The sequence below is a fragment of the Oncorhynchus masou genome, chromosome 31 (genome assembly GCF_036934945.1).
Source record: "Oncorhynchus masou masou isolate Uvic2021 chromosome 31, UVic_Omas_1.1, whole genome shotgun sequence".
Taxonomy (NCBI): Eukaryota; Metazoa; Chordata; class Actinopteri; order Salmoniformes; family Salmonidae; genus Oncorhynchus; species Oncorhynchus masou.
In genome coordinates, this window is record NC_088242.1 from 61,409,548 (window position 1) to 61,431,484 (window position 21,937).

The 21,937-nt window shown below is 42.3% G+C and overlaps 1 protein-coding gene across 2 annotated transcripts in view; it reads left to right on the plus strand.

The window, feature by feature from the left end:
- Positions 1–5,694, plus strand: part of ric8b (RIC8 guanine nucleotide exchange factor B) — a 28,123-nt gene extending 22,429 nt beyond the window's left edge. For both annotated transcript variants that reach the window (XM_064951586.1, XM_064951587.1), the window contains exons 9-10: positions 7–126; positions 3,979–5,694. In XM_064951586.1, coding sequence (XP_064807658.1) covers positions 7–126; positions 3,979–4,081 — 223 coding nt within the window. In that variant the 3' untranslated portion in view covers positions 4,082–5,694. The remainder of the gene's footprint in view (positions 1–6; positions 127–3,978) is intronic.
- Positions 5,695–21,937: the final 16,243 nt, after the last annotated feature.

A 21,937-nucleotide genomic window follows, 5' to 3' on the forward strand; every position in this document is an offset into this window, starting at 1 on the left:
TCTCAGCATCAACCCCATCACGGGTCACGTGGAGGAGCCCATGCCTAACCCCATCGAAGACATGACTGAGGAGCAGAAAGAGTACGAGGCCCAGAAATTGGTCAACATGTTTGACAAGTTGTCAAGGTAAACCAACCACCACACAGCCTCATCATGTATGAATGCAACAACAACTGTGTTTGCCAGCAGTGTTTCTATTCATTGTAACCCTCAATGCCAGATTATTAACCTTTCTGAATTATATAGCTTTGTATCCTGTTTGAATGATTCCCTATGGCTTATTATTTGTCCCCCTGAACCTGAACGTCTGCTGTCTTCATTCATACTGGCCTTTCCTTAGCAAGCAGAACCTAGCGCTACTCAGAGAATGATGTGGATGTGAGGCTGAGTGACACTGAGCTCGCTCCCTGCCAACCAGTTCATTTGAGGAAGAATCTCCTGCCGTTAGCCCCGGTGCTCAATTAGGCCCCGGCCATACCACCTCGGCTGCCGCTGCATTCAGCTGGAGTCAATGGAAGCTGCCGCTGTTGGCGTGCCGCTGCTGCATCATTACCAGAACACCATTAATTAGCGTCCTAATTGGCCCACACAGTGGGGTCGGAAGCCCTCGTCTCCTTTCTACTCCTTTATGTGGTACTTTATGTCAGGGTTTTTAATAACATGTCTACTTCCCTTTATTCACCTTTCTCCTCATTCAGCCCACGAGCCAAACATTGTACGCTAACTGACAGGGGAGTAGGACTGAGACATAGGCACAATTAGAAAGAAGAGGCATTGGTTTTGGGGTGACTATGTTTACAGACACAAGAAAAGCTGACGTTGTCATTGTTCAGCCACAGAGAGGGGGTTGAGTCGTAATGAGACGCGTGTGCCTGTCTACAAGAGGGTAATTCCTTTCCTCTGAAGCCAGATCCTCCTCCTCCTCCTCCTGTATCCCTCCAGCTCTCTATTCTGCTGTGTCGGTCGGTGTCAAGTAGACATGGCGAAAGGGAGAGGGTGATGACACAGGTTTTTATCCCAAATGGCACCCTATTCCCTACATAGTGCAGTACTTTTCACCAGAGCTGGGAATAGGGAATAGGGTGCCATTTGTGATGCAACCAGTCACCAGCTGCTGCAACCACAGTCACCAGCTGCTGCAACCACAGTCACCAGCTGCTGCCTTTCCTATCCAACATGCCACGATGGGCTCTCGGGAGATGGCTCAGGGCCCTGCAAGAATGTGCTTCCCCTCGCAGCTTACCTGCTCCGCCAATTAGCACATGCTCTGAATCTGACCCCCTACACAAACCATATCTGATTGCCTGGGTCCTCAGATCCTGCAGAGTGGGGAACAGGACAGGATGCACCATGGGATTAATTGGTAGAACGGACTACAATGTAGGAGTGTTGTCAGTGAGTGGGTGTTTTTTTTTCTTTCTCTAGACTCATTATCTTGTTTTTCACCCAGTTAGAACTTATTATATCTTTATAAAGCCCATCTCTGGTTGATGTGATTGGGATTGGCTTGGGACAGGTGGATGGCTGAATGGCACTCTCTGTCTGGAGATACTGAAGTGTCCTGAAGGAGGCTAAACCTCAAAAACGTATCTGTCAACAACACTGACCCCATAACCGTTAACCTGCCATCTTTCCGCTATAGACTGCCATATACAGTACACAATCAATGTCTCACTAAAAATCCTTCTTTAACCTGTTTCCTCCCCTTCATCTACATTGATTGAAGTGGATTTGACAGGTGATTTAACATAGCATTCACCTGGTCAGTCTATGTCACGGAAAGAGCAAATGTTGCTAATATTTATTGGTCTTGGTTATTGTTGATGGTTTCATTACACATTTGATAGAGGATGTGGCACCGTGAAACAGGGTTGTGCGTAGTCGTCAGAACTCACCCCAGCTTCGTATCTTTTTTTTATATAAAACAAATGATTTAGTGCTTTCCACTGAAAGGACATGAGATAAGATCTTCAAATTTCCTTTGTGCCGTATTCATACCGCACAATCATATTACATGGCTCACCTCCAAGTCTTCTTTATCATAGTACTCCTCCAGAGCTTTACTCTGTTTTTTTGGGGGGAGGAACCAGGAATGAGGAGTTATATGTTAATTTGCGTTTGAATTGTGCAAATGAATGCAAATGTAGCCATGGTTTTAAGACTTTGATTGGCTAATTCTGTGATAACACATCTGAGAGGGAGCTGGTGGCACACAGTGCAGATATAATTGGATTAGGATAGAGGGCCTGGTGTGGCTTTGAGGAGATTACACAGAGCACTGATCCTGTAATTAAACTGACCCACAGAGGAGAGGAGAGCGTGGAAGGGGAGATGACCAACAATAAGAGTTTGTGTGTGTGTTCACATGTGTTTGAGTGAATGAAGGGGGGGACGGGTCGTCAGCCAGGGTTCTTGAAGGCCAGATGTAAGAAAAAAAGAAGTGCCACCACCACTCAACAACGGTCCTTTTTAGAAGGTGTAGAATGCATGACACAAAGGGTTTTGAGGTTCAAAGCAGCACATGTGGATTGTGGCAGCAACAGATTTGTCCACCAAATGAAACATGTGGGCGTTGTACACTATTGTGTCAAATGTTGAAGGGGAAGATTTCTGAATCTATACACTGGGACTAAGCATCTGCTTAAATAACAAATGTTTTCTATACTTCTTGTTCGGTTCCATTACAGGTTGTTATCAATAAAACGTTACAATACAGTGTAGAGTGTTCGGTTTGGCTGCTGTGGGGCAAGGAGACCCCCAGCTCCGCTAAAACCATTGACCACTGCATGCCGTTTTGAAGAGATTTTTAAATAAATGTTATAACTGTTTGGTTTTAATATCAACACCTCTTGAAGAGCACAGTCAGAACTACACATTTTCGATTATTCCACATGTATCTCCACCATAATTTATACAGCAAGTAACTGAATGCTTTTCATGATCAGTAAACATCAATTGATCAATTATTTTTCAGATACGTGAGGGTAGCCTATCCATTTGGCATGGAGCTCGCTAGCTAAGCAAACGTGCCATTTAGCTTGTTTCATAAGAGATCTGACCTTTTGGAAAGACCTTGACATCGACAAGTCCTCATCCTGGTAGTTGTCAGTCAAGACTACTGTCAGCACCACTATAGATGGCAAGATAAAATAGACATCTAGTTTATCCCCTGAAAGTTAGCATGTTAACTAGCCATATTGACATGATCAGTTATTAGCTAGATAGACAATTTGTGATTAAACACTTAAAAACATTGAAATGGGATAATGTTAGCTAACTTCGCTAGGTAGGCCTATGCTGGTTGGAGAAAAAAATATATTAGTTCTACTTACCACCATGTTTAGCCAACTTTACTACATTTCTACTGGTAGCTTATGTTTACTTTGTAACAGTACATCGGCAAATGCGCCCTTCTACTGCTTGATAAGCGTCCTTCTGGAGTGCATCCTCTTCTCAACCTTGAGTGACTGTGAGACATCTTCTGGTTTGTAACATGTTTGTTTTCCTCTGCGCTCCCCTTAGTCTTTGTACTCCCCTTAGTCTTTGTTGGTGAATATTTGTTTTCTCCTGCTGTGATTTCCAAACTGTTGTGAATATCACAAAGTAATATTCTTGTTTCTAATGGGGGTTGTGCTCAATTTTAATAGAATATAGTACATTCAGGAAGTGATTTGAATGTAAAATGTTTTGAAATAGCTTCTACTTTTCAGTTGAAAATAAATGACCTTTCAATTATTGAATTCTACTTTTTGTTTACTTCCTGAATTACTGCCTTCAATTCAAGTTGAGCCCAACCGTGGTTTCTAATCACCATCAAACACGGTTCTCCAGACCAGGGTCGAATTCATTTTGAAATGGAAAATGAAAACAAGTGTTTCTTATTGGACACGTTCAGGTAGTCCCGGGCTGTTTCAGTTTGTTGCCTAGTGAATACGACCCAGTTGTGATGTTGTTTGTGTCTGTTTTTGTGCTCCACAGGCAGCAGCTGATCAGACCAATGGGGGTGAGGAGGGACGGCACACTGGCACCCCTAGAGGAGGCTCTTAGACAGCCCACGGCTGACAGCTCAGACTCCGACTAGAGCCACGACGACACAGATCAGACCACCCTACACAGTGCCCTCAAAGTATTCATACCCTTTTACTTATTCAACATTTCGTTGTTACAGCCTGAATTCAAAATGGATTGAATATCATTTATTTTTCAACCAGCTACACACAAAACCTCATAATGACAAAGTGAAATAAAGGTTCTTAACATTTTTGCAAATTTATTGAAAATACAGAAATATTTAATTTACATAAGTATTCACACCCCGGAGTCAATAGATGTTATAATCACCTTTGGCAGCAATTACAGCTGTCTGTAAGAGCTTTGCACACCTGGATTGTGCAACATTTGCCCATTATCCTTTTCAAAATGGTTCAAGCTCAGTCAAATTGGTTGTTGATCATTACTAAACAAACATAGATTTTCAAGCAGCTTTAAGTCAAAACTGTAACTCTGCTACTCAGGAACATTCACTGTCTTCTTGGAAAAGCAACTCCAGTGTAGATTTGGCCTTGTGTTTTCGGTTATTGTGGAAAACAGACTGAACCAGGTTTTTCTCTAGAATTTTGACTGTGCTTAGCGCCATTCTGTTTCTTGTTATCATTAACAACTCCCCCGTCCTTAACGATTACAAACATACCCATAACGGCAGGGTAGCCTAGTGGTTAGAGCGTTGGACTAGTAACCGGAAGGTTGCGAGTTCAAACCCCTGAGCTGACAAGGTACAAATCTGTCGTTCTGCCCCTGAACAGGCAGTTAACCCACTGTTCCTAGACTGTCATTGAAAATAAGAATGTGTTCTTAACTGACTTGCCTGGTTAAATAAAGGTAAAAAAATAAATAAAAATAACATGATGCAGCCACTCTGCTTGAAAATATGGAGTGTTACTCAGTAATGTGTTATATTGGATTTGCCCCAGATAAACAGTTCATTGCTTTGCCACATTTTTTTGCAGTTATACTTTAGTGCCTTGTTAAGCACATTTTACTTCTGAACTGGTTAAGCATTGCCATAACATAGGGGTTGAATACTTATTGACTCAAGACATTTCAGCTTTTCATATTTATTTCATTTCTAAGAATTCAGGAAAATACAATTCCACTTTGACATTATGGAGTATTGTATGTATGCCATTGACCAAAAAAATCTAAATGTAATCCATTTTAAATTCAGACTCTAACAAAGAAAAAGTGGTGTGAATACTTTCTGAAGGCACTGTAACTACAGTAGGTTGTGTCCAACACAGAGGTTCCCTCCCTCACTTGCTGTCTGTCAGAGACTGAAGGGGTCTCACCCTTTCTCCATAGGCTGTTCTGTTCTCTAAAGCTGACTTGAGCCTGACTTGATACAACAAAAAAGCTGATTTTTAAGCCTGACTTGATACGACACAGGAAAAGATAGGGTTACGGTCGAGCACATCCTCCCGACCACAGCATTGTTACTACTTTAATGTTTAGTTTGAATTTTTTTAATGAACCATTTCTCCGCTCATGCCTCTCAAATTTGATAGTTCTTAATCAAATTGCTGTATAGATGTGAATCACTAAACGCTTGGTTGACAGGGTGGGTTTTGGCCAAATTGTAATTGAATTTGGATAGGAAATCATTCCTTAAATATATAAATATGTTGATTTTGTTCTTTATATGTTGAACGTGTGACTATTTATTAGGATGGGTGCTCACAGAATAAGTCGTAAAAGAACGTGTGCGTGTGTGTGTGTATATACAGTACCAGTCAAAAGTTTGGACACACCTACTCATTCAAGGGTTTTACTTTATTTTTTACTATTTTCTAGATTGTTTAATAATAGTGAAGACATAACTATGAAATAACGTAGTAACCAAAAGTTTTCAAATATATTTGAGATTCTTCAAAATAGCCATCCTTTGCTTTGACTAAGGCTTTGCAAACTCTTGGAATTCTCTCAACCAGATTCACCTGGAATGCTTTTCCAACATTCCTGAAGGAGTTCCCACATATGCTGAGCACTTGTTGGCTGCTTCTCCTTCACTCTGCAGTCCAACTCATCCCAAACCATCTCAGTTGGGTTGAGGTCGGGTGATTACGACATGATTCCATATGTGTTATTTCATAGTTTTGAGGTCTTCACTATTGTTCTACAATGTAGAAAATAGTAAAAACCATTGAACGAGTAAGTGTGTCCAAACTTTTGACTGGTCGTGTCTTTTTGTGTGTATACATACACCACAGTTCAAAAGTTTGGAGTCACTTAGAAATGTCCTTGTTTTTGAAGGAAAAGCACATTCTTGTCCATTAAAATAACATCAAATTGATCCAAAATACAGTGTAGACATTGTTAATGTTGTAAATGACTGTTGTAGCTGGAAACAGCTGAGTTTTAATGGAATATCTACATAGGCCCATTATCAGCAACCATCACTCCTGTGTTCCAATGGCACATTGTGTTAGCTTTATCACATTGAGTCTGGTGTTTTGCGGGTACTATTGAATGAAGCTGCTACACTAATGTACTTCTTCTCTTGCTCAGTTGTGCACTGTGCCCTTCCTCTACTCTTTCTATTCTAGTTAGAGCCAGTTTGCGCTGTTCTGTGAAGGGAGTAGTACATAGCGTTGTATGAGATCTTCAGTTTCTTGGCAATTTCTCTCATGGAATAGCCATCATTTCTCAGAACAAGAATAGACTGACAAGTTTCAGAAGAAGGTCTTTGTTTCTGGAAATGTTGATCCTGTAATCGGACCCACAAATACTGATGCTCCAGATACTCAACTCGTCTAAAGAAGGCACTTTTTTTGCTTCTTTAATCTGGACAACAGTTTTCAGCTGTGCTAATATAATTGCAAAAGGGTTTTCTAATGATCAATTAGGCTTTTAAAATGATAAACTTGGATTAGCTAACACAATGTACCATTGGAATACAGGAGTAATGATTGCTGACAATGGTCCTCTATATGCCTTCCATAAAAAAAATCTGCCGTTTCCAGCTATAATAGTTATTTACAACATTAACAATGTCTACAGTATATTTCTTATCAATTTGATGTTATAATAAATGCTTTTCTTTCAAAATCAAGGAAATTTCGAAGTGACCCCAAAGTTTTGAACGGTGGTGTGTGTATATATACAGTGGGGCAAAAAAGTATTTAGTCAGCCACCAATTGTGCAAGTTCTCCCACTTAAAAAGATGAGAGGCCTGTAATTTTCATCATAGGTACACTTCAACTATGACAGACAAAATTAGAAAAAAAATCCAGAAAATCACATTGTAGGATTTTTTATGAATTTATTTGCAAATTATGGTGGAGAAATGAGTATTTGGTCAATAACAAACGTTTCTCAAATACGTTGTTATATACCCTTTGTTGGCAATGACAGAGGTCAAATGTTTTCTGTAAGTCTTCGAGGTTTTCACACACTGTTGCTGGTATTTTGGCCCATTCCTCCATGCAGATCTCCTCTAGAGCAGTGATGTTTTGGGGCTGTTGCTGGGCAACATGGACTTTCAACTCCCTCCAAAGATTTTCTATGGGGTTGAGATCTGGAGACTGGCTAGGCCACTCCAGGACCTGCTTCTTACGAAGCCACTCCTTCGTTGCCCGGGCGGTGTGTTTGGGATCAATGTCATGCTGAAAGACCCAGCCACGTTTCATCTTCAATGCCCTTGCTGATGGAAGGAGGTTTTCACTCAAAATATCACAATACATGGCCCCATTCATTCTTTCCTTTACACGGATCAGTCGTCCTGGTCCCCTTGCAGAGAAACAGCCCCAAAGCATGATGTTTCCACCCCCATGCTTCGCAGTAGGTATGGTGTTCTTTGGATGCAACTCAGCATTCTTTGTCCTCCAAACACGACGAGTTGAGTTTTTACCAAAAAGTTCTATTTTGGTTTCATCTGACCATATGACATTCTCCCAATCTTCTTCTGGATCATCCAAATGCTCTCTAGCAAACTTCAGACGGGCCTGGACATGTACTGGCTTAAGCAGGGGGACACGTCTGGCACTGCAGGATTTGAGTCCCTGGCAGCGTAGTGTGTTACTGATTGTAGGCTTTATTACTTTGGTCCCAGCTCTCTGCAGGTCATTCACTAGGTCCCCCGTGTGGTTCTGGGATTTTTGCTCACCGTTCTTGTGATCATTTTGACCCCACGGGGTGAGATCTTGCGTGGAGCCCCAGATTGAGGGAGATTATCAGTGGTCTTGTATGTCTTCCATTTCCTAATAATTGCTCCCACAGTTGATTTCTTCAAACCAAGCTGCTCACCTATTGCAGATTCAGTCTTCCCAGCCTGGTGCAGGTCTACAAATTTGTTTCTGGTGTCCTTTGACAGCTCTTTGGTCTTGGCCATAGTGGAGTTTGGAGTGTGGCTGTTTGAGGTTGTGGACAGGTGTCTTTTATACTAATAACAAGTTCAAACAGGTGCCATTAATACAGGTAACGAGTGGAGGACAGAGGAGCCTCTTAAAGAAGAAGAAGTTACAGGTCTGTGAGAGCCAGAAATCTTGCTTGTTTGTAGGTGACCAAATACTTATTTTCCACCATAATTTGCAAATAAATTAATTTTAAAATCCTATTTTTTTTTCTAATTTTGTCTGTCATAGTGTACCTATGATGAAAATTACAGGCCTCTCATCTTTTTAAGTGGGAGAACTTGCACAATTGGTGGCTGACTAAATATGTTTTTGCCCCACTGTATATGCATACATACATGCGTGTGTGTGTGTGTATATATATAATCTCTGAAAAAAAAGAAATGTCCTCACTGTCAACTGCGTTTATTTTCAGCAAACTTAACATGTGTAAATATTTGTATGAACGTGCGATTCAACAACTGAGACAAACTGAACAACTTCCACAGACATGTGACTTACAAAAATTTAATAATGTGTCCCTGAACAAAGGGGGGTCAAAATCAAAAGTAACAGTCAGTATCTGGTGTGGCCACCAGCTGCATTAAGTACTGGACTGCATCTCCTCCTCATTGACTGCACCATATTTGCCTGTTCTTGCTCTGAGATGCCCACTCTTCCACCAAGGCACCTGCAAGTTCCGGGACATTTCTGGAGGGAATGGCCCTAGCCCTCACCCTCTGATCCAACAGGTCCTAGGCGTGCTCAATGGGATTGAGATCCGGGCTCTTTGCTGGCCATGGCAGAACACTGAAATTCTTGTCTTGCGGGAAATCACGCACAGAACGAGCAGTATGGCTGGTGGCATTGTCATGCTGGAGGGTATTGTCAGGATGAGCCTGCAGGAAGGGTACCACATGAGGGAGAAGGATGTCTTCCCTGTAATGCACAGCTTTGAGATTGCCTGCAATGACAAGAAGCTCAGTCCAATGATGCTGTGACACACCGCTCCAGAGTACAGGCCTCGGTGTTAAAACTCATTCCTTCGACGGTAAACGCGATTCCGACCATCACCCCTGGTGAGACAAAACCGCGACACGTCAGTGAAGAGCACTTTTTTGCCAGTCCTGTCTGGTCCAGCGACGTTGGGTTTGTGCCCATAGGCGACGTTGTTGCCGGTGATGTCTGGTGAGGACCTGCCTTACAACAGGCCTACAAGCCCTCAGTCCAGCCTCTCTCAGCCTATTGTGGACAGTCTGAGCACTGATGGAGGGATTGTGTTCCTGGTGTAACTCGAGCAGTTGCTGTTGCCATCCTGTACCTGTCCCGCAGGTGTGATGTTCGGATGTACCGATCCTGTGCAGGTGTTGTTTCACGTGGTCTGCCACTGTGAGGACGATCAGCTGTCCGTCCTGTCTCCCTGTAGCGCTGTCTTAGGCATCTCACAGTACGGACATTGCAATTTATTGCCCTGGCCACATCTGCAGTCCTTATGCCTCCTTGCAGCATGCCTAAGGCACGTTCACGCAGATGATCAGGGACCCTGGGCATCTTTCTTTTGGTGTTTTTCAGAGTCAGTAGAAAGGTCTCTTTTTCCTAAGTTTTCATAACTGTGACCTTAATACCCTACCGTCTGTAAGCTGTTAGTGTCGAAACGACACATTAATTGTGTATGGTTCATTGAACAAGTATGGGAAACAGTGTTTAAACACTTTAGAATGAAGATATGTGAAATTATTTAGATTTTTCCAAATTATCTTTAAAAGACAGGGTCCTGAAAAGGGGACGTTTCTTTTTTTGCTGAGTTTATCTATACACACACACGCGTGCGTATGTATGTGTGTGTGTATGTATGTGTATACATACATACATACATACACATACATACATACATACATACATACATACATACATACATACATACATACATACATATGAAAATATTCAGACTTCTTGACTTTTTTCACATTTTGTTACATTACAGCCTCATTCTAGATGTAATTTTTTTATTCCCTCTTCAATCTACACACAATACCCCATAATGACAAAGCAAAAACAGGTTTTTAGAAATGTTTGCAAATGCATAAAGAAAACGGAAATATCACATTTACGTAAGTATTCAGGCCCTTCACTCAGCAACATTGGCAGCGATTACAACATTGAGTCTTCTTGGGTATGACGCTACAAGCTTGGTACACCTGTATTTGGGAAGTTTCTGCCGTTGTTCTCTGCAGATCCTCTCAAGCTCTGTCAGGTTGGATGTGGAGCGTTGCAACATAGCTATTTTCAGGTTTCTCCAAAGATGTTCGAACGGGTTCAAGTCCAGGCTCTGGCTGGGCCACTCAAGGACATTCAGAAACTTGTTCCAAAACCACTCGTGCATTGTCTTGACTGTGTGCTTAGGGTCGTTGTCCTCTTGGAAGGTGAACCTTTGCTCCAGTCTGAAGTTCTGAGCACTCTGGAGCAGGTTTTCATCAAGGTTCTCTCTGTACTTTGCTCCAGTCATTTCTGCTTTGATCCTGACTAGTCTCCCAGTCCCTTCCCTGAAAAACATCCCCACAGCATGATGCTGCCACCACCATGCTTCACCGTAGGGATGGTACCAGGTTTCCTCCAGATGTGACACTTGTTGGTATTCAAGCCAAAGAGTTCTATCCTGGTTTCATCAGACCAGAGAATCTTGTTTCTCGTGGTCTGAGGTGCCTTTTGGCAAACTCCAAGCGGGCGGTCATGCCTTTTACTGAAAAGTGGCTTCCATCTGGCCACTCTACCATAAAGGCCAGATTGGTGGAGTGCTGCAACGGTGGTTGTCCTTCTGGAAGGTTTTCCCATCTCCACAGAGGAACTATGGAGCTCTGTCAGAGTGACCATCAGGTTCTTGGTCACCTCACTGACCAAGGCCCTTCTCCCCCGATTGCTCAGTTTCGCTGGGAGGCCAGCTCTAGGAAGGGTCTTGGTGGTTCCAAACTTCTTCCATTTAGAAATGATGGAGACCACGGTGTCCTTGGCTCTTCAATGCTGCAGACATTTTTCGGTACCCTTCCCCAGATCTGTGCCTCAACACAATCCTGTCTCGGAGCTCTACGGACAATTCTTTCGACCTCATCTGTTGTTTTTTTCTCTGACATGCACTGTCAACTGTGGGACCTTATATAGACCAGAGACCGGTGTGTGTCCGTCATGTCTAATCAGTTACATTTACAACAGGTGGACTCCCAAGTCATGGAAACAGGATGCACCTGAGCTCAATTTCGAGTCTCATAGTAAATAGTCTGAGAACTTATAAGATATCTGTATTTAATTTTCAAAAAATTTGCCAAAATGTCTTAAAACATGTTTTCACTTTGTTATTAAGGGGTGTTGTGCGTAGATAGGTGACAATTGTTAAAGTTGTATCCATTTTGAATTCCACAACAAAATGTGGAATAAGTTAAGGGGTAGGAATACTTTCTGTATACAGTGCATTTGGAACAAGTTCAGCCTCTTCACTCTTTCCACATTTTGTTACATTACAGCCTTATTCTAAAATTGATTACATTTTTTTTAAATCCTCGTCAATCTACACACAATACCCCGTAATGAAAAGGGGAAGACAGGTTTTTAGAATATTTTTGCAAATTTAAAGATTTAAAAAACAGAAATACCTTATTTACATAAGTATTCACACCCCTGAGTCAATACATGTTACAATCACTTTTGGCAGCAATTACAGCTGTGTCTTTCAGTGTAAGTCTCTAAGAGCTTTGCACACCTGGATTGTATAATATTTGCACATTATTCTTCGAGCTCTGTCAAGTTGGTTGTTGATAATTGCTAGACATACATTTCCAACCCGACTTATGTCAAACTAACTAGGCCACTCAGGAACATTCAATGTCGTCTTGGTAACTCCAGTGTATATTTGGCCTTTGTGATTTAGGTTATTGTCCCGCTGAAAGGTGAATTCATCTCTGTCTTTTGGAAAGCAGACTTAACCAGGTTTTACATTAGGATTTTGCCTGTGCTTAGCTCCATTCCATCAATTTTTTTATCCTCTAAAACATCCCAGTCCTTAACGATTACAACCATACCCATAACATGATGTAGCAGGATTTGCCCCAAACAACACTTTATATTCAGGACAAAAAGTGAATTGCTTAGCCACATGTTTTGAAGTATTACTTTCGTGCCTTGTTGCAAACAGGATGCATGTTTTGAAATATTTTTATCCTCTTCAGGCTTCCTTTTCACTCTGTCAATTAGGACACTACAAAGTTGTTGATCCGTCCTCAGTTTTCTATCACAGCCATTAAACTGTAACTGTTTTAAAGTCACCATTTACCTCATGGTGAAATCCCTGAGTGGTTTCCTTCCTCTCCAGCGAAAGAGTTAAGAACAACGCCTGTATCTTTGCAGTGACTGGGTGTATTGATACACCATCCAAAGTGTATTTAATAACTTCACCATGCACAAAGAGATATTCCATATCTGCTTTTCTTTTTTGTTACCCATCTACCAATATGTGCCCTTCATTGCGAGCCACTGGAACACCTTCCTGGTCTTTGTGGTTGAATATGTGTTTGAAATTCACTGCTCGACTAGGGGCCTCACAGATAATTGTATGTGTGGGGTACAGAGATGAGGTAGTCATTCAACAATCATATTAAACACTATTATTGCACACAGAATGCGTCTATTCAAATTATGTGACTTGTTAAGCACATTTTTACTCCTGAACTTACTTAGGCTTGCCATAACATAGGGGTTGAATACTTATTGACTCAAGACGTTTCAGCTTTATTTTTTAATTACATTTCTAAAAAATTCTAAAAACATAATTCCACTGACAATATGGGGTATTGTGTGTGGTAGGCCAGTGACACAAAATCTCAATGTAATCCATTTTAAATTCAGGCTGTAATACAGCAAAATGTGGGAAAAGGTCAAGTGGTATGAATACTTTCTGAAGGCACTGTATATTCCTCTGGTGGGCGATAAGTATTTGGATGGTTTCTGCCTTACCCATTGGGGACTCTGAACATTCAGAAATGTTTATTAAAATTACTTTTCTAAATGTAACTTTCATTAGCCGATTCCGCATGGCATTAAAACAATAGAAAAAAATATTTTGAAGACGCAATGTATTTTATATATGTGTAATCTACTGATGTATAGATACTGATTTACATTGCTGCATATTGAATAGATGCATAGGCCTTCTGTATAGGTCGTGGAGTTTATAATATTGTTGACCATCACTCCATTTGAAGAAAATGGCATGGTTGAGGTTTGGTTCTTTGGTTAGTACACAGCAGCAGTCTCTAGTGTGTCCCTTAGAATATTCTTTCTGGCAATCATGGCATGTGTGAAGGAGAGTATTCCTTTCGCTCTGTTTATACAGTACCTGGTGCTAACATGTATCTTGTGTTCTGATTTAACCTTGAACAGATAATGATTGATCACCTTGATTAGATCACGACAACCACATGTTATGCAGTTGGGCACCAGATTGCTGTATCATAAGATATGTGGTTTGCTGATATATTAAACACGTATCCACGTGTTGTGATATCTGGAAGGTGTTTGCAATGTAGTCAGGCAGGAACACCACCAAAGACATCCGCAGAGCGGTTGTTTTGGCGGTGTCAGGGGTGACACTGTAATAGAGCTGTCAAATCCACAAGCGGCTGTTGGCATTACCTAAAGTGGGGGAATTGCCATTGGCTGTTGAGAGTATAATTAAGATAAATCTCATGCAGCCTTGTTTACAAGTTCAAACACTGGAATGTGAGATGTAATCTACAGCTTGATTAGGCTGATAGGATTTCTATCTTTGTTGAATGATTTTCAATTTGAACGTCATTATTTCTATGTAGCCTACACTTTCTTGTTCTGAACTTCTAACGCTGGTGGGATGGGAGTGGCTTCCTGACAATGATCAAGAGCAGCTGCTCGACGATTTGACAGCTCCAATGCAGTTACACCTTGGACACCTCCAAAACATCAGCTATGCAGGTGTCAGCTATCACCGGTTAATTAACTCTTCATGTGACTGAATCTAGGCCTAGTAGTTTTCCTTGGTAAATGACCACTACCTGCTCATGCCCTAGCTAGAACAACAGAAGTAACTTGTAAAATAATACAATTTGAACTACATACTCTTGTCAGACGCCTCCACACAAAAAAAACTGTTGAGCACTTGAGTTCCAGTTTGGAAGGAAGAATGTATATTCAAGGGGTGTATTCTTTTCATGTGAGTGTTCTTTTTGTACATTTGTTCTGACAGAAAATGTAATAACACTGTAAACAAAGGATTGTTTTTATATGTACAATATGAACAACAATATAAACGCAACCATTTCAAATATTTTACTGAGTTACAGTTCATATAAGGAAACGTAAATAAATAAATTAGGCTCTAATCTATGGATTTCACATGACTGGGAATACAGATATGCATCTGTTGGTCACAGATACCTTAAAATAAAAAGTAGGGGCATGGATCAGCAAACCAGTCAGTATCTGGTGTGACCACTATTTGCCTCATGCAGCGCGACACATTTCCTTCACATAGAGTTGATCAGGCTGTTGATTGTGGCCTGTGGAATGTTGTCCCACTCCTTTTTAATGGCTGAACATGCTGTCATACACGTCGATCCAGAGCATCCCAAACTTGCTCAATGGCTAACTTGTCTGGTGAGTATGCGGGCCATGGAAGAACTGGGACATTTTCAGCATCGAGGAATTGTGTACAGATCCTTGCAACATGGGGCAGTGCATCATCATGCTGAAACATCCAGTGATGGCGGCGGATGAATGGCAGTCTGATGGCCTTGAGATAGAAGCTATTTTTCAGTGTCTCAGTCCCAGCTTTGATGCACCTGTACTGACCTCGCCTTCTGGATGGTAGCGGGGTGAACAGGCCGTGGCTCGGGTGGTTGTTGTCCTTGATGATCTTTTTGGCCTTCCTATGACATAGGGTGCTGTAGGTGTCCTGGGGGGCAGGTAGTTTAATCATAATGAAAGACAAACACACACTGTGCTGCCAGTCACAGTGTTGGGTGCGAGATGCAACTGAAATTTTGCGGATGAGGAGAGCACAAGAGAGGATAATGGAAGCGCTGGGCATCTTGTTATGACATGCATTATCTGAATTAGGCCCACAGAATTATATGGAGGAGCGGCTTCTATGAAGGAATCTATAATGTCTTTGAACTCCCGAGTTGGTTTAACATTGGACCAGAGAAAACATTAGCTAGTTAACAACTTGTTTGTGCAGAGCAGCACTAGAATTAAAAACATGTATTTCTGTAGTTAATCAATCCAATGTGAAACGTGATAACTATAGTATCCTGACCTAGCATTGAAAAAGTTAATCCATTCATTTAAACATCTCTCCCTAATTTCTGAATCATGCTTGTAACGCTGTCAGTAGACTACAGCAACCTATGCTTCAGAAGGGAAAGGCAGGTAAGCCTGCATACCCTCTGGCAAAGATTTTCATCTGGCAGGCAAACTCTGGAATATGTTTGAGTGACAGAGGGCTTTGCATAGGCGCTTTGTTGCATTTTTTGTGGGACTAAATAAAATGCCCGGAACGTAAAATGTTATTAACCGGTTTCCATGCTTTTAAATTAACGGTTCTGTTCCGGAACAGTATAGATCATTTTCGTTTCTGGTTCGGGTTCTACTCCTCAAATAATTTAGTTATTTTCTGGTTTTCGGTTCTGTTCCTTGAACTGGTTCCAACCCTTGATGCAGACTCTCAACCTATTGTTCACCCGTCTTGGAATACCTGATGGTCAAATGCCGACCCTTCTCCCTCCCCAGAGAGTTTTCCTGTGTTTTCGTGACTGCTGTATACATTCCACCTCAGGACAACAACACGCTGGCACTTAATGAACTGAAACAAGCTGGAAACCATACACCCGGACGCTGCTTTTCTTGTTGCTGGTAATTTGAATTCCACGTCACTAAGACACGTGATGCCCAATTTATCAACACATCTCCTCCACTAGGGGTGATAAAGTCCTAGGCTACTTACTCAACCCACAAGAAAGCATATAAGACCCTCCCCATCCCCCCTTCAGCAAGTCCGATCATTTCTCGACACTCCTGTTTCCTGTTTACAGAGAAATGGTGCTACATAGGCGAATGCGATGGATTGCGAGGCGTTCAATGCAAAAACACATACCATATCTCTAGCTTAGACTGACATATTTGTATGGGGATTTTTGTGTTATGCTAATTAGATTCCCCAGGGGCATGGACATCAACCTTAGGGGGTTAAAGCACAACCCTTATACTGTAGTTGAAAAAATAACAACCTGTAGCTGCGTTGAAATTGAACCTTTCAAAAGAGGATGATGAAAAAGGAAAGTGCTCTACTAGACCATTCATGCAAGTCAAAACCTAACAAATATTTCTAAACTATCATTAGGTCATCTGATAACATTGTCATAAATTCAAGTGCTCAACAGTCTTTAAATGTACAATGTGAAGTGTTGAACCCCAGAGTCGTAGTGCGTAGACGGGTGTACAAAAGACCTGTGGACAATCGTGTGTATGGAGTCTGTGCAAAATGGAATACTTGCATTTGACCAACATTGACAGAGCATGGAACCTGTCTCTCAGAGCAAACTCTGCACGTTTCTCCTCTTCCATACAAACAACAACACGATCACACACATAAACAGATATTGGCTCCTTTGTTGAGGGGCAAAGACATTTATGAGAGTTTTGGATGGAGCCCCCCACTCTGTGGCAGCGGTGCCTGTGAAAACACAGTGGGGCACTGCACACTCGGGGTTCACGCCATCCATGGTAATTTAGCACTGTCCTCTGAGCTGGGCCCAAGCCCAAGTTCCTGCCCCCTCCCAAACCCTGAAAACCCTTCTACACCCCCCTCATTTCAGACAATGAGGAAAGAAATGCCGACCTCTAATTTCTGAAAATGTGACTGCATGGCAACAAAAAAAGTGCTTCCAATTTGCATTGCTATGAAACATACATACTGTACAACATGCACACACACATCTGATTGTAAAACCAGCTAAACACAAGCAGACACTGATCATTTTTTGCAGTACCAATAAAAGTGTATTTCTCAGACCCAGAGGACATGCTCAGTCTTAGTTACTTACTTGGGCTGGATGAAACTGTTGACCCATTGCGCCCTGGACCGTGGACCTCACTGTGTTCACCAGGATAGCAAAGGGCTCAATCTGGCAAGAACCATGTGATGTGAGACATGGCAAGTCAGATACGTCAAAGAACATTGTTGTTTTGACCATTAAAAAGAATGTTCACTTTTTTAGTTGTTACTTATTTTCGACCTCGGGTGTAGTTGTTTCATCAAAACTGGGATGTGCGATCTGGTTAAGATCAGCAATTGTTTTAAAAGTTTACCCCTGTTAAGCAACTGAACTCAAGTACAGTGCCTTCAGAAAGTATTCAGACCCTTTTGACTTTTTCCACATTTTGTTATGTTACAGCCTTATTCTAAAATGTTTCAAATAGTTTTTTACCCTCATCAATCTACACACAATACCCCATAATGACAAAGCAAAAACAGTTCAGAAATGTTTGCTAATTTATAAAAAATATAAAACAAACATTTACATAAGTTCTCAGACCCTTTACTCAAGTCATGGTGCTCGGTTTCCTCCTTGGCATGCAGGCCAAGGAGTTCAATCTTGGTTTCATTAGACCAGGGTCAGGGTCTGAGAGTCTTTAGGTGCGTTGTGGCAAACTCCAAGCGGGTCGACATTTACTGAGGAGTGGCTTCCGTCTGGCCACTACCATAAAGGCCTGATTGGTGGAGTGCTGCAGAGATGGTTGTCCTTCTGGAAGGTTCTCCCATCTCCACAGAGGAACTTTAGAGCTCTGTAAGAGTGACCACCGGGTTCTTGGTCACCTCCCTGACCAAGGTCCTTCTCCCCCGATTGCTCAGTTTGACTGGGCGGCCAGCTCTAGGAAGAGTTGTTGGTTCCAAACGTCTTCCATTTAAGAATGATGGAGGCCACTGTGTTATTGGGGACCTTCAATGCTGCAGAAGGAGCTTGGAGCTCTATAGGCAATTCCTTCAACCTCATGGCTTGGTTTTTGCTCTGACATGCACTGTCTACTATAGACAGGTGTGTGCCTTTCCAAACCATGTCCAATCAATTCAATTTACCACAGGTGGAAGTTGTAGAAACGCCTGCAGGATGTAAAGGCCACCAGACTTGTTTGTTGTTCAGCCACTTATTTTTTTTATGTGAATTTGTTCTTAATCCATGTGTCTATAACAAATGACTTACTCACTTGTTTATGGCTCCAACAGGATTCACACAGCTTCTAACACTCTGAACCCCCTCCTGCTCTCTCGATAGCTTTTTGACCCATATTTAAAAAGCAGTTACAATAAAATCATAGTAGCGCTCCTTGTGCTCGCTCCCTTGGCCCTGTGAAAAGCTGAAATGTTTTAAAACTGTCACCGCTCAAACAAAAGGTAATGGCTGCGATATATTTAGCATCCCCCTCCTCCTCCTCCTCTTCAGCAGCTATGCTAATACAGTCCACAGCTGTGGCAGCTTTACTGTTCAGAGAGAGAGGAGGGGTGGGGTGAGGGTGGCAAAGGCGAGGGTAAAAAGAGGCGTGGTGGACAGGGGTAAAAGAGAACCCTAGATTGACTGTGTCAACAAACTCAGCTGGAAGAAAAAGGAGGATGCCCCTTCAAAAGCCCCCTCAAATGGAGGAGAAAAGGGGGGGGGGGTGCAGAGATAAATTATATGGAGGCAGGATTCAAAGAGGGAACGAAGGAGGAAGACAGCGGATTTGAGGGAGGGAAGGAGGGTGGGTTTTCTTTTGCAAAGCTTTTCTGGGCCTTCAAACTTCGATGGGCAATGGGTGAGAGTGATCGAGGGGGGGGGGGGACAAAAGAGCTAATACCCATAAAGCAGGGCCAGCGTCAGAGCATGAGGAGGAGATAAGACCCCGCTTTTCACTAGGGCTCCTTATCGGCCTCAGGAGGAGACATGGGGGGGCTTAATGAAAGCAGTTCCAATGACAATGCTGCAATACACAACAAGGCCATAAAAACATTTAAAAAACTGACTGAGGGAAGGGGGGGATGAAAGCTCTGCTGCAAGTGCATCTATGGTGGGTAGCATTGACATGGTAGAAAATCTTGTAGCCAACGTACTGGTGTTGTACTTGCTGGTGTTCTTGAAGAAGAAATAGGCCTACATGGAAGGACAATTACAGCAACTTGACTATTAGGGAAAAAAATGTTGGCCAAGAAAACACCCCAAGCTCATTTTCAGGGTGTTTAATCTTTTTAACCACCAGACCAGTGGCATCTTGTCCTGAAAGGCTGAAGCCTCCACATCACCACTGCTTTAATGTATGTTCCTGCAGTACTATTAAAAACCACAGGGGGTCGCGAGGGGGGGGGGGGTTACTGGCTTTGTCCGTGGTCCCCCCAGAAAGGCACTGCTGAGTAGGACCAATAAATCACTGCACTGGTTATTAAGGTCCCACACAGATGGTGCAAGGTTACGGGCTAGTAGACTCATTCCCAGCACGCAGTCCTCTGGCATAAGACATGGTATTGCAGTCATATTCAAGTAAAGGAACAGCAGAAGCAAGAAACAGCAACGAGAGTGTGTGTGCTGATGTTGTTTGCCCTTTTTTGTGCAAAGGGGCATTCCAGAGAGCCATGATGAAGGGGGAGGGCAAGTTTCATTAGGGTGGAATGATTGGGGACAATAAATTAAGCAGTAGGCTGAATGCTTCATTGGTCTCCCACACATATAGCCTGCCTTGTGAACAGAAAAGTGGGTTAATTACAACCATAACTCACCTCAACACATTCATGTCAACATACCTGATGGCTGATCTTATTGAACCACATGACACTGCTCTAGAGGAGGACCAGGATAAATGGGGACTTAGTTTAGACCTCATGAAAATTGGTTGGAGAATTTGTATAGATAATGTGATCGTATGAGCTTAATACCTGAAAATCGTTAACTATGTCTTAACTTTGAAGAATGGGTAGCCTATCCATTCAATAGTAAAGAAAGGCCTAGTTAAGGATATGTTAAGAATGAATATTAAGGGACCTTAAGGCCTAGGTAAGAATGAATCTCAGAGAAAGATTATCACACTAAAACAAAAATGAACATAAATATAATTGTGGTCAATTTCACCTTCAACTTTAGCACAGTTTAGTCTAATAAATGCTAAACTAGATCAGAAAACAACAGCTACAGTGGGGGGTTGAATGGTAATGTCCAGCTGATACATGCTCCAGAGGTCCGCTCTATTGTGAGTGAGGGGGGAGAAAGTTGTCTTGTGCTAAAGAGAGACTTAACTAGCCTGAACATGGGGGCTTAACTCCAAAGGGGAGGGGAAAAACCAACATGGTCGCCGGGGTTGGAGGAAACCATGGTGAGGAGGCTAGCAACCGCCTGTCAGTAATGGAATGAGCAGCCCGACAGAAGCGGTAACTAGACACTGGGGGAAATACACAGAGTTGACCCAAGCGACGAGAGAGAGTGGGAATAATCAGTCAGCTGTTTGTGTTGACAAATTGATTATCATTTCTTTAGCCTGGGCCTGACTGGCAGCACAAGTGCAGCAGGTGAATTCCAATTCACCATATTCATAGGACATAACCATCCATAACACCTCTGAATATAGACCCAAACACAGAACAAATATATGAATACCCAGTGCCTTGATACTATCTCTAGCTAAATGGGTTACGCTACATTGAATGGCCAGGAAGGATGTGTTTTTTCCCACAATAAAACTCTTATTATATGTAATTATGCTAATTGATGCTGCTCTGATCCCATGATTGTTCTTTAATGACTAATAAATCCCTGTATAAATGACAAAAGGTTTAGAGAGGATTTGAGAGCCCTCGACATGGCCTATGAGTTGGGGCAGCTACCTCTCCCCAGCCTAAAGCTCAGTCTCCCCAGTCCCAATCCGCTCCCCAGTGTCCCGGTCTTGCCTCAGTGACGGTGTGGGGTGCAGGGACCACCAGGGGTGAGGTGGCCCCTCGTATGGTGGTTACAGTAATCTAATTACAGCTGTCCTCCAAAACTGGGCGGTGCTTCAGCACTCTGCTCTGCCCCCCCTTAAAAAAAAAAAAAAAAAAAAAAAAACAAACATGTCATGTAGATCCAGCCAAAGTCCCACAATAGCCTATACCCGCTACTTCACAAGAAAAGTTTGCCTCATGTGGAGAGAAAAAAGTGCCACACTAATTATTCAATATCAAAGATGTAGCTGAACATGGTGTTTTACTAAAGAGACACTGTTAGAAGTTGAGAGAGTGAGCGTCGCAGAATCCTGGTGTGTTTTAACGAATACTCTGCACACTAATAAACCAGAAGACACAATCAGAGGCCAAAAGACAGGCAGTAAAAATGTTACTTAAAATCATTAACCCTCTGGTTGCTGCCAAACTTCACTTCTCCACCCGGCCAACCTGTCGATCAATGCTGCCCCTCTATGGCAAGGATCGGAATTGACAGGCAGGTCAGTCACCATGGAGACCACTTGAACACTTCTGAAGA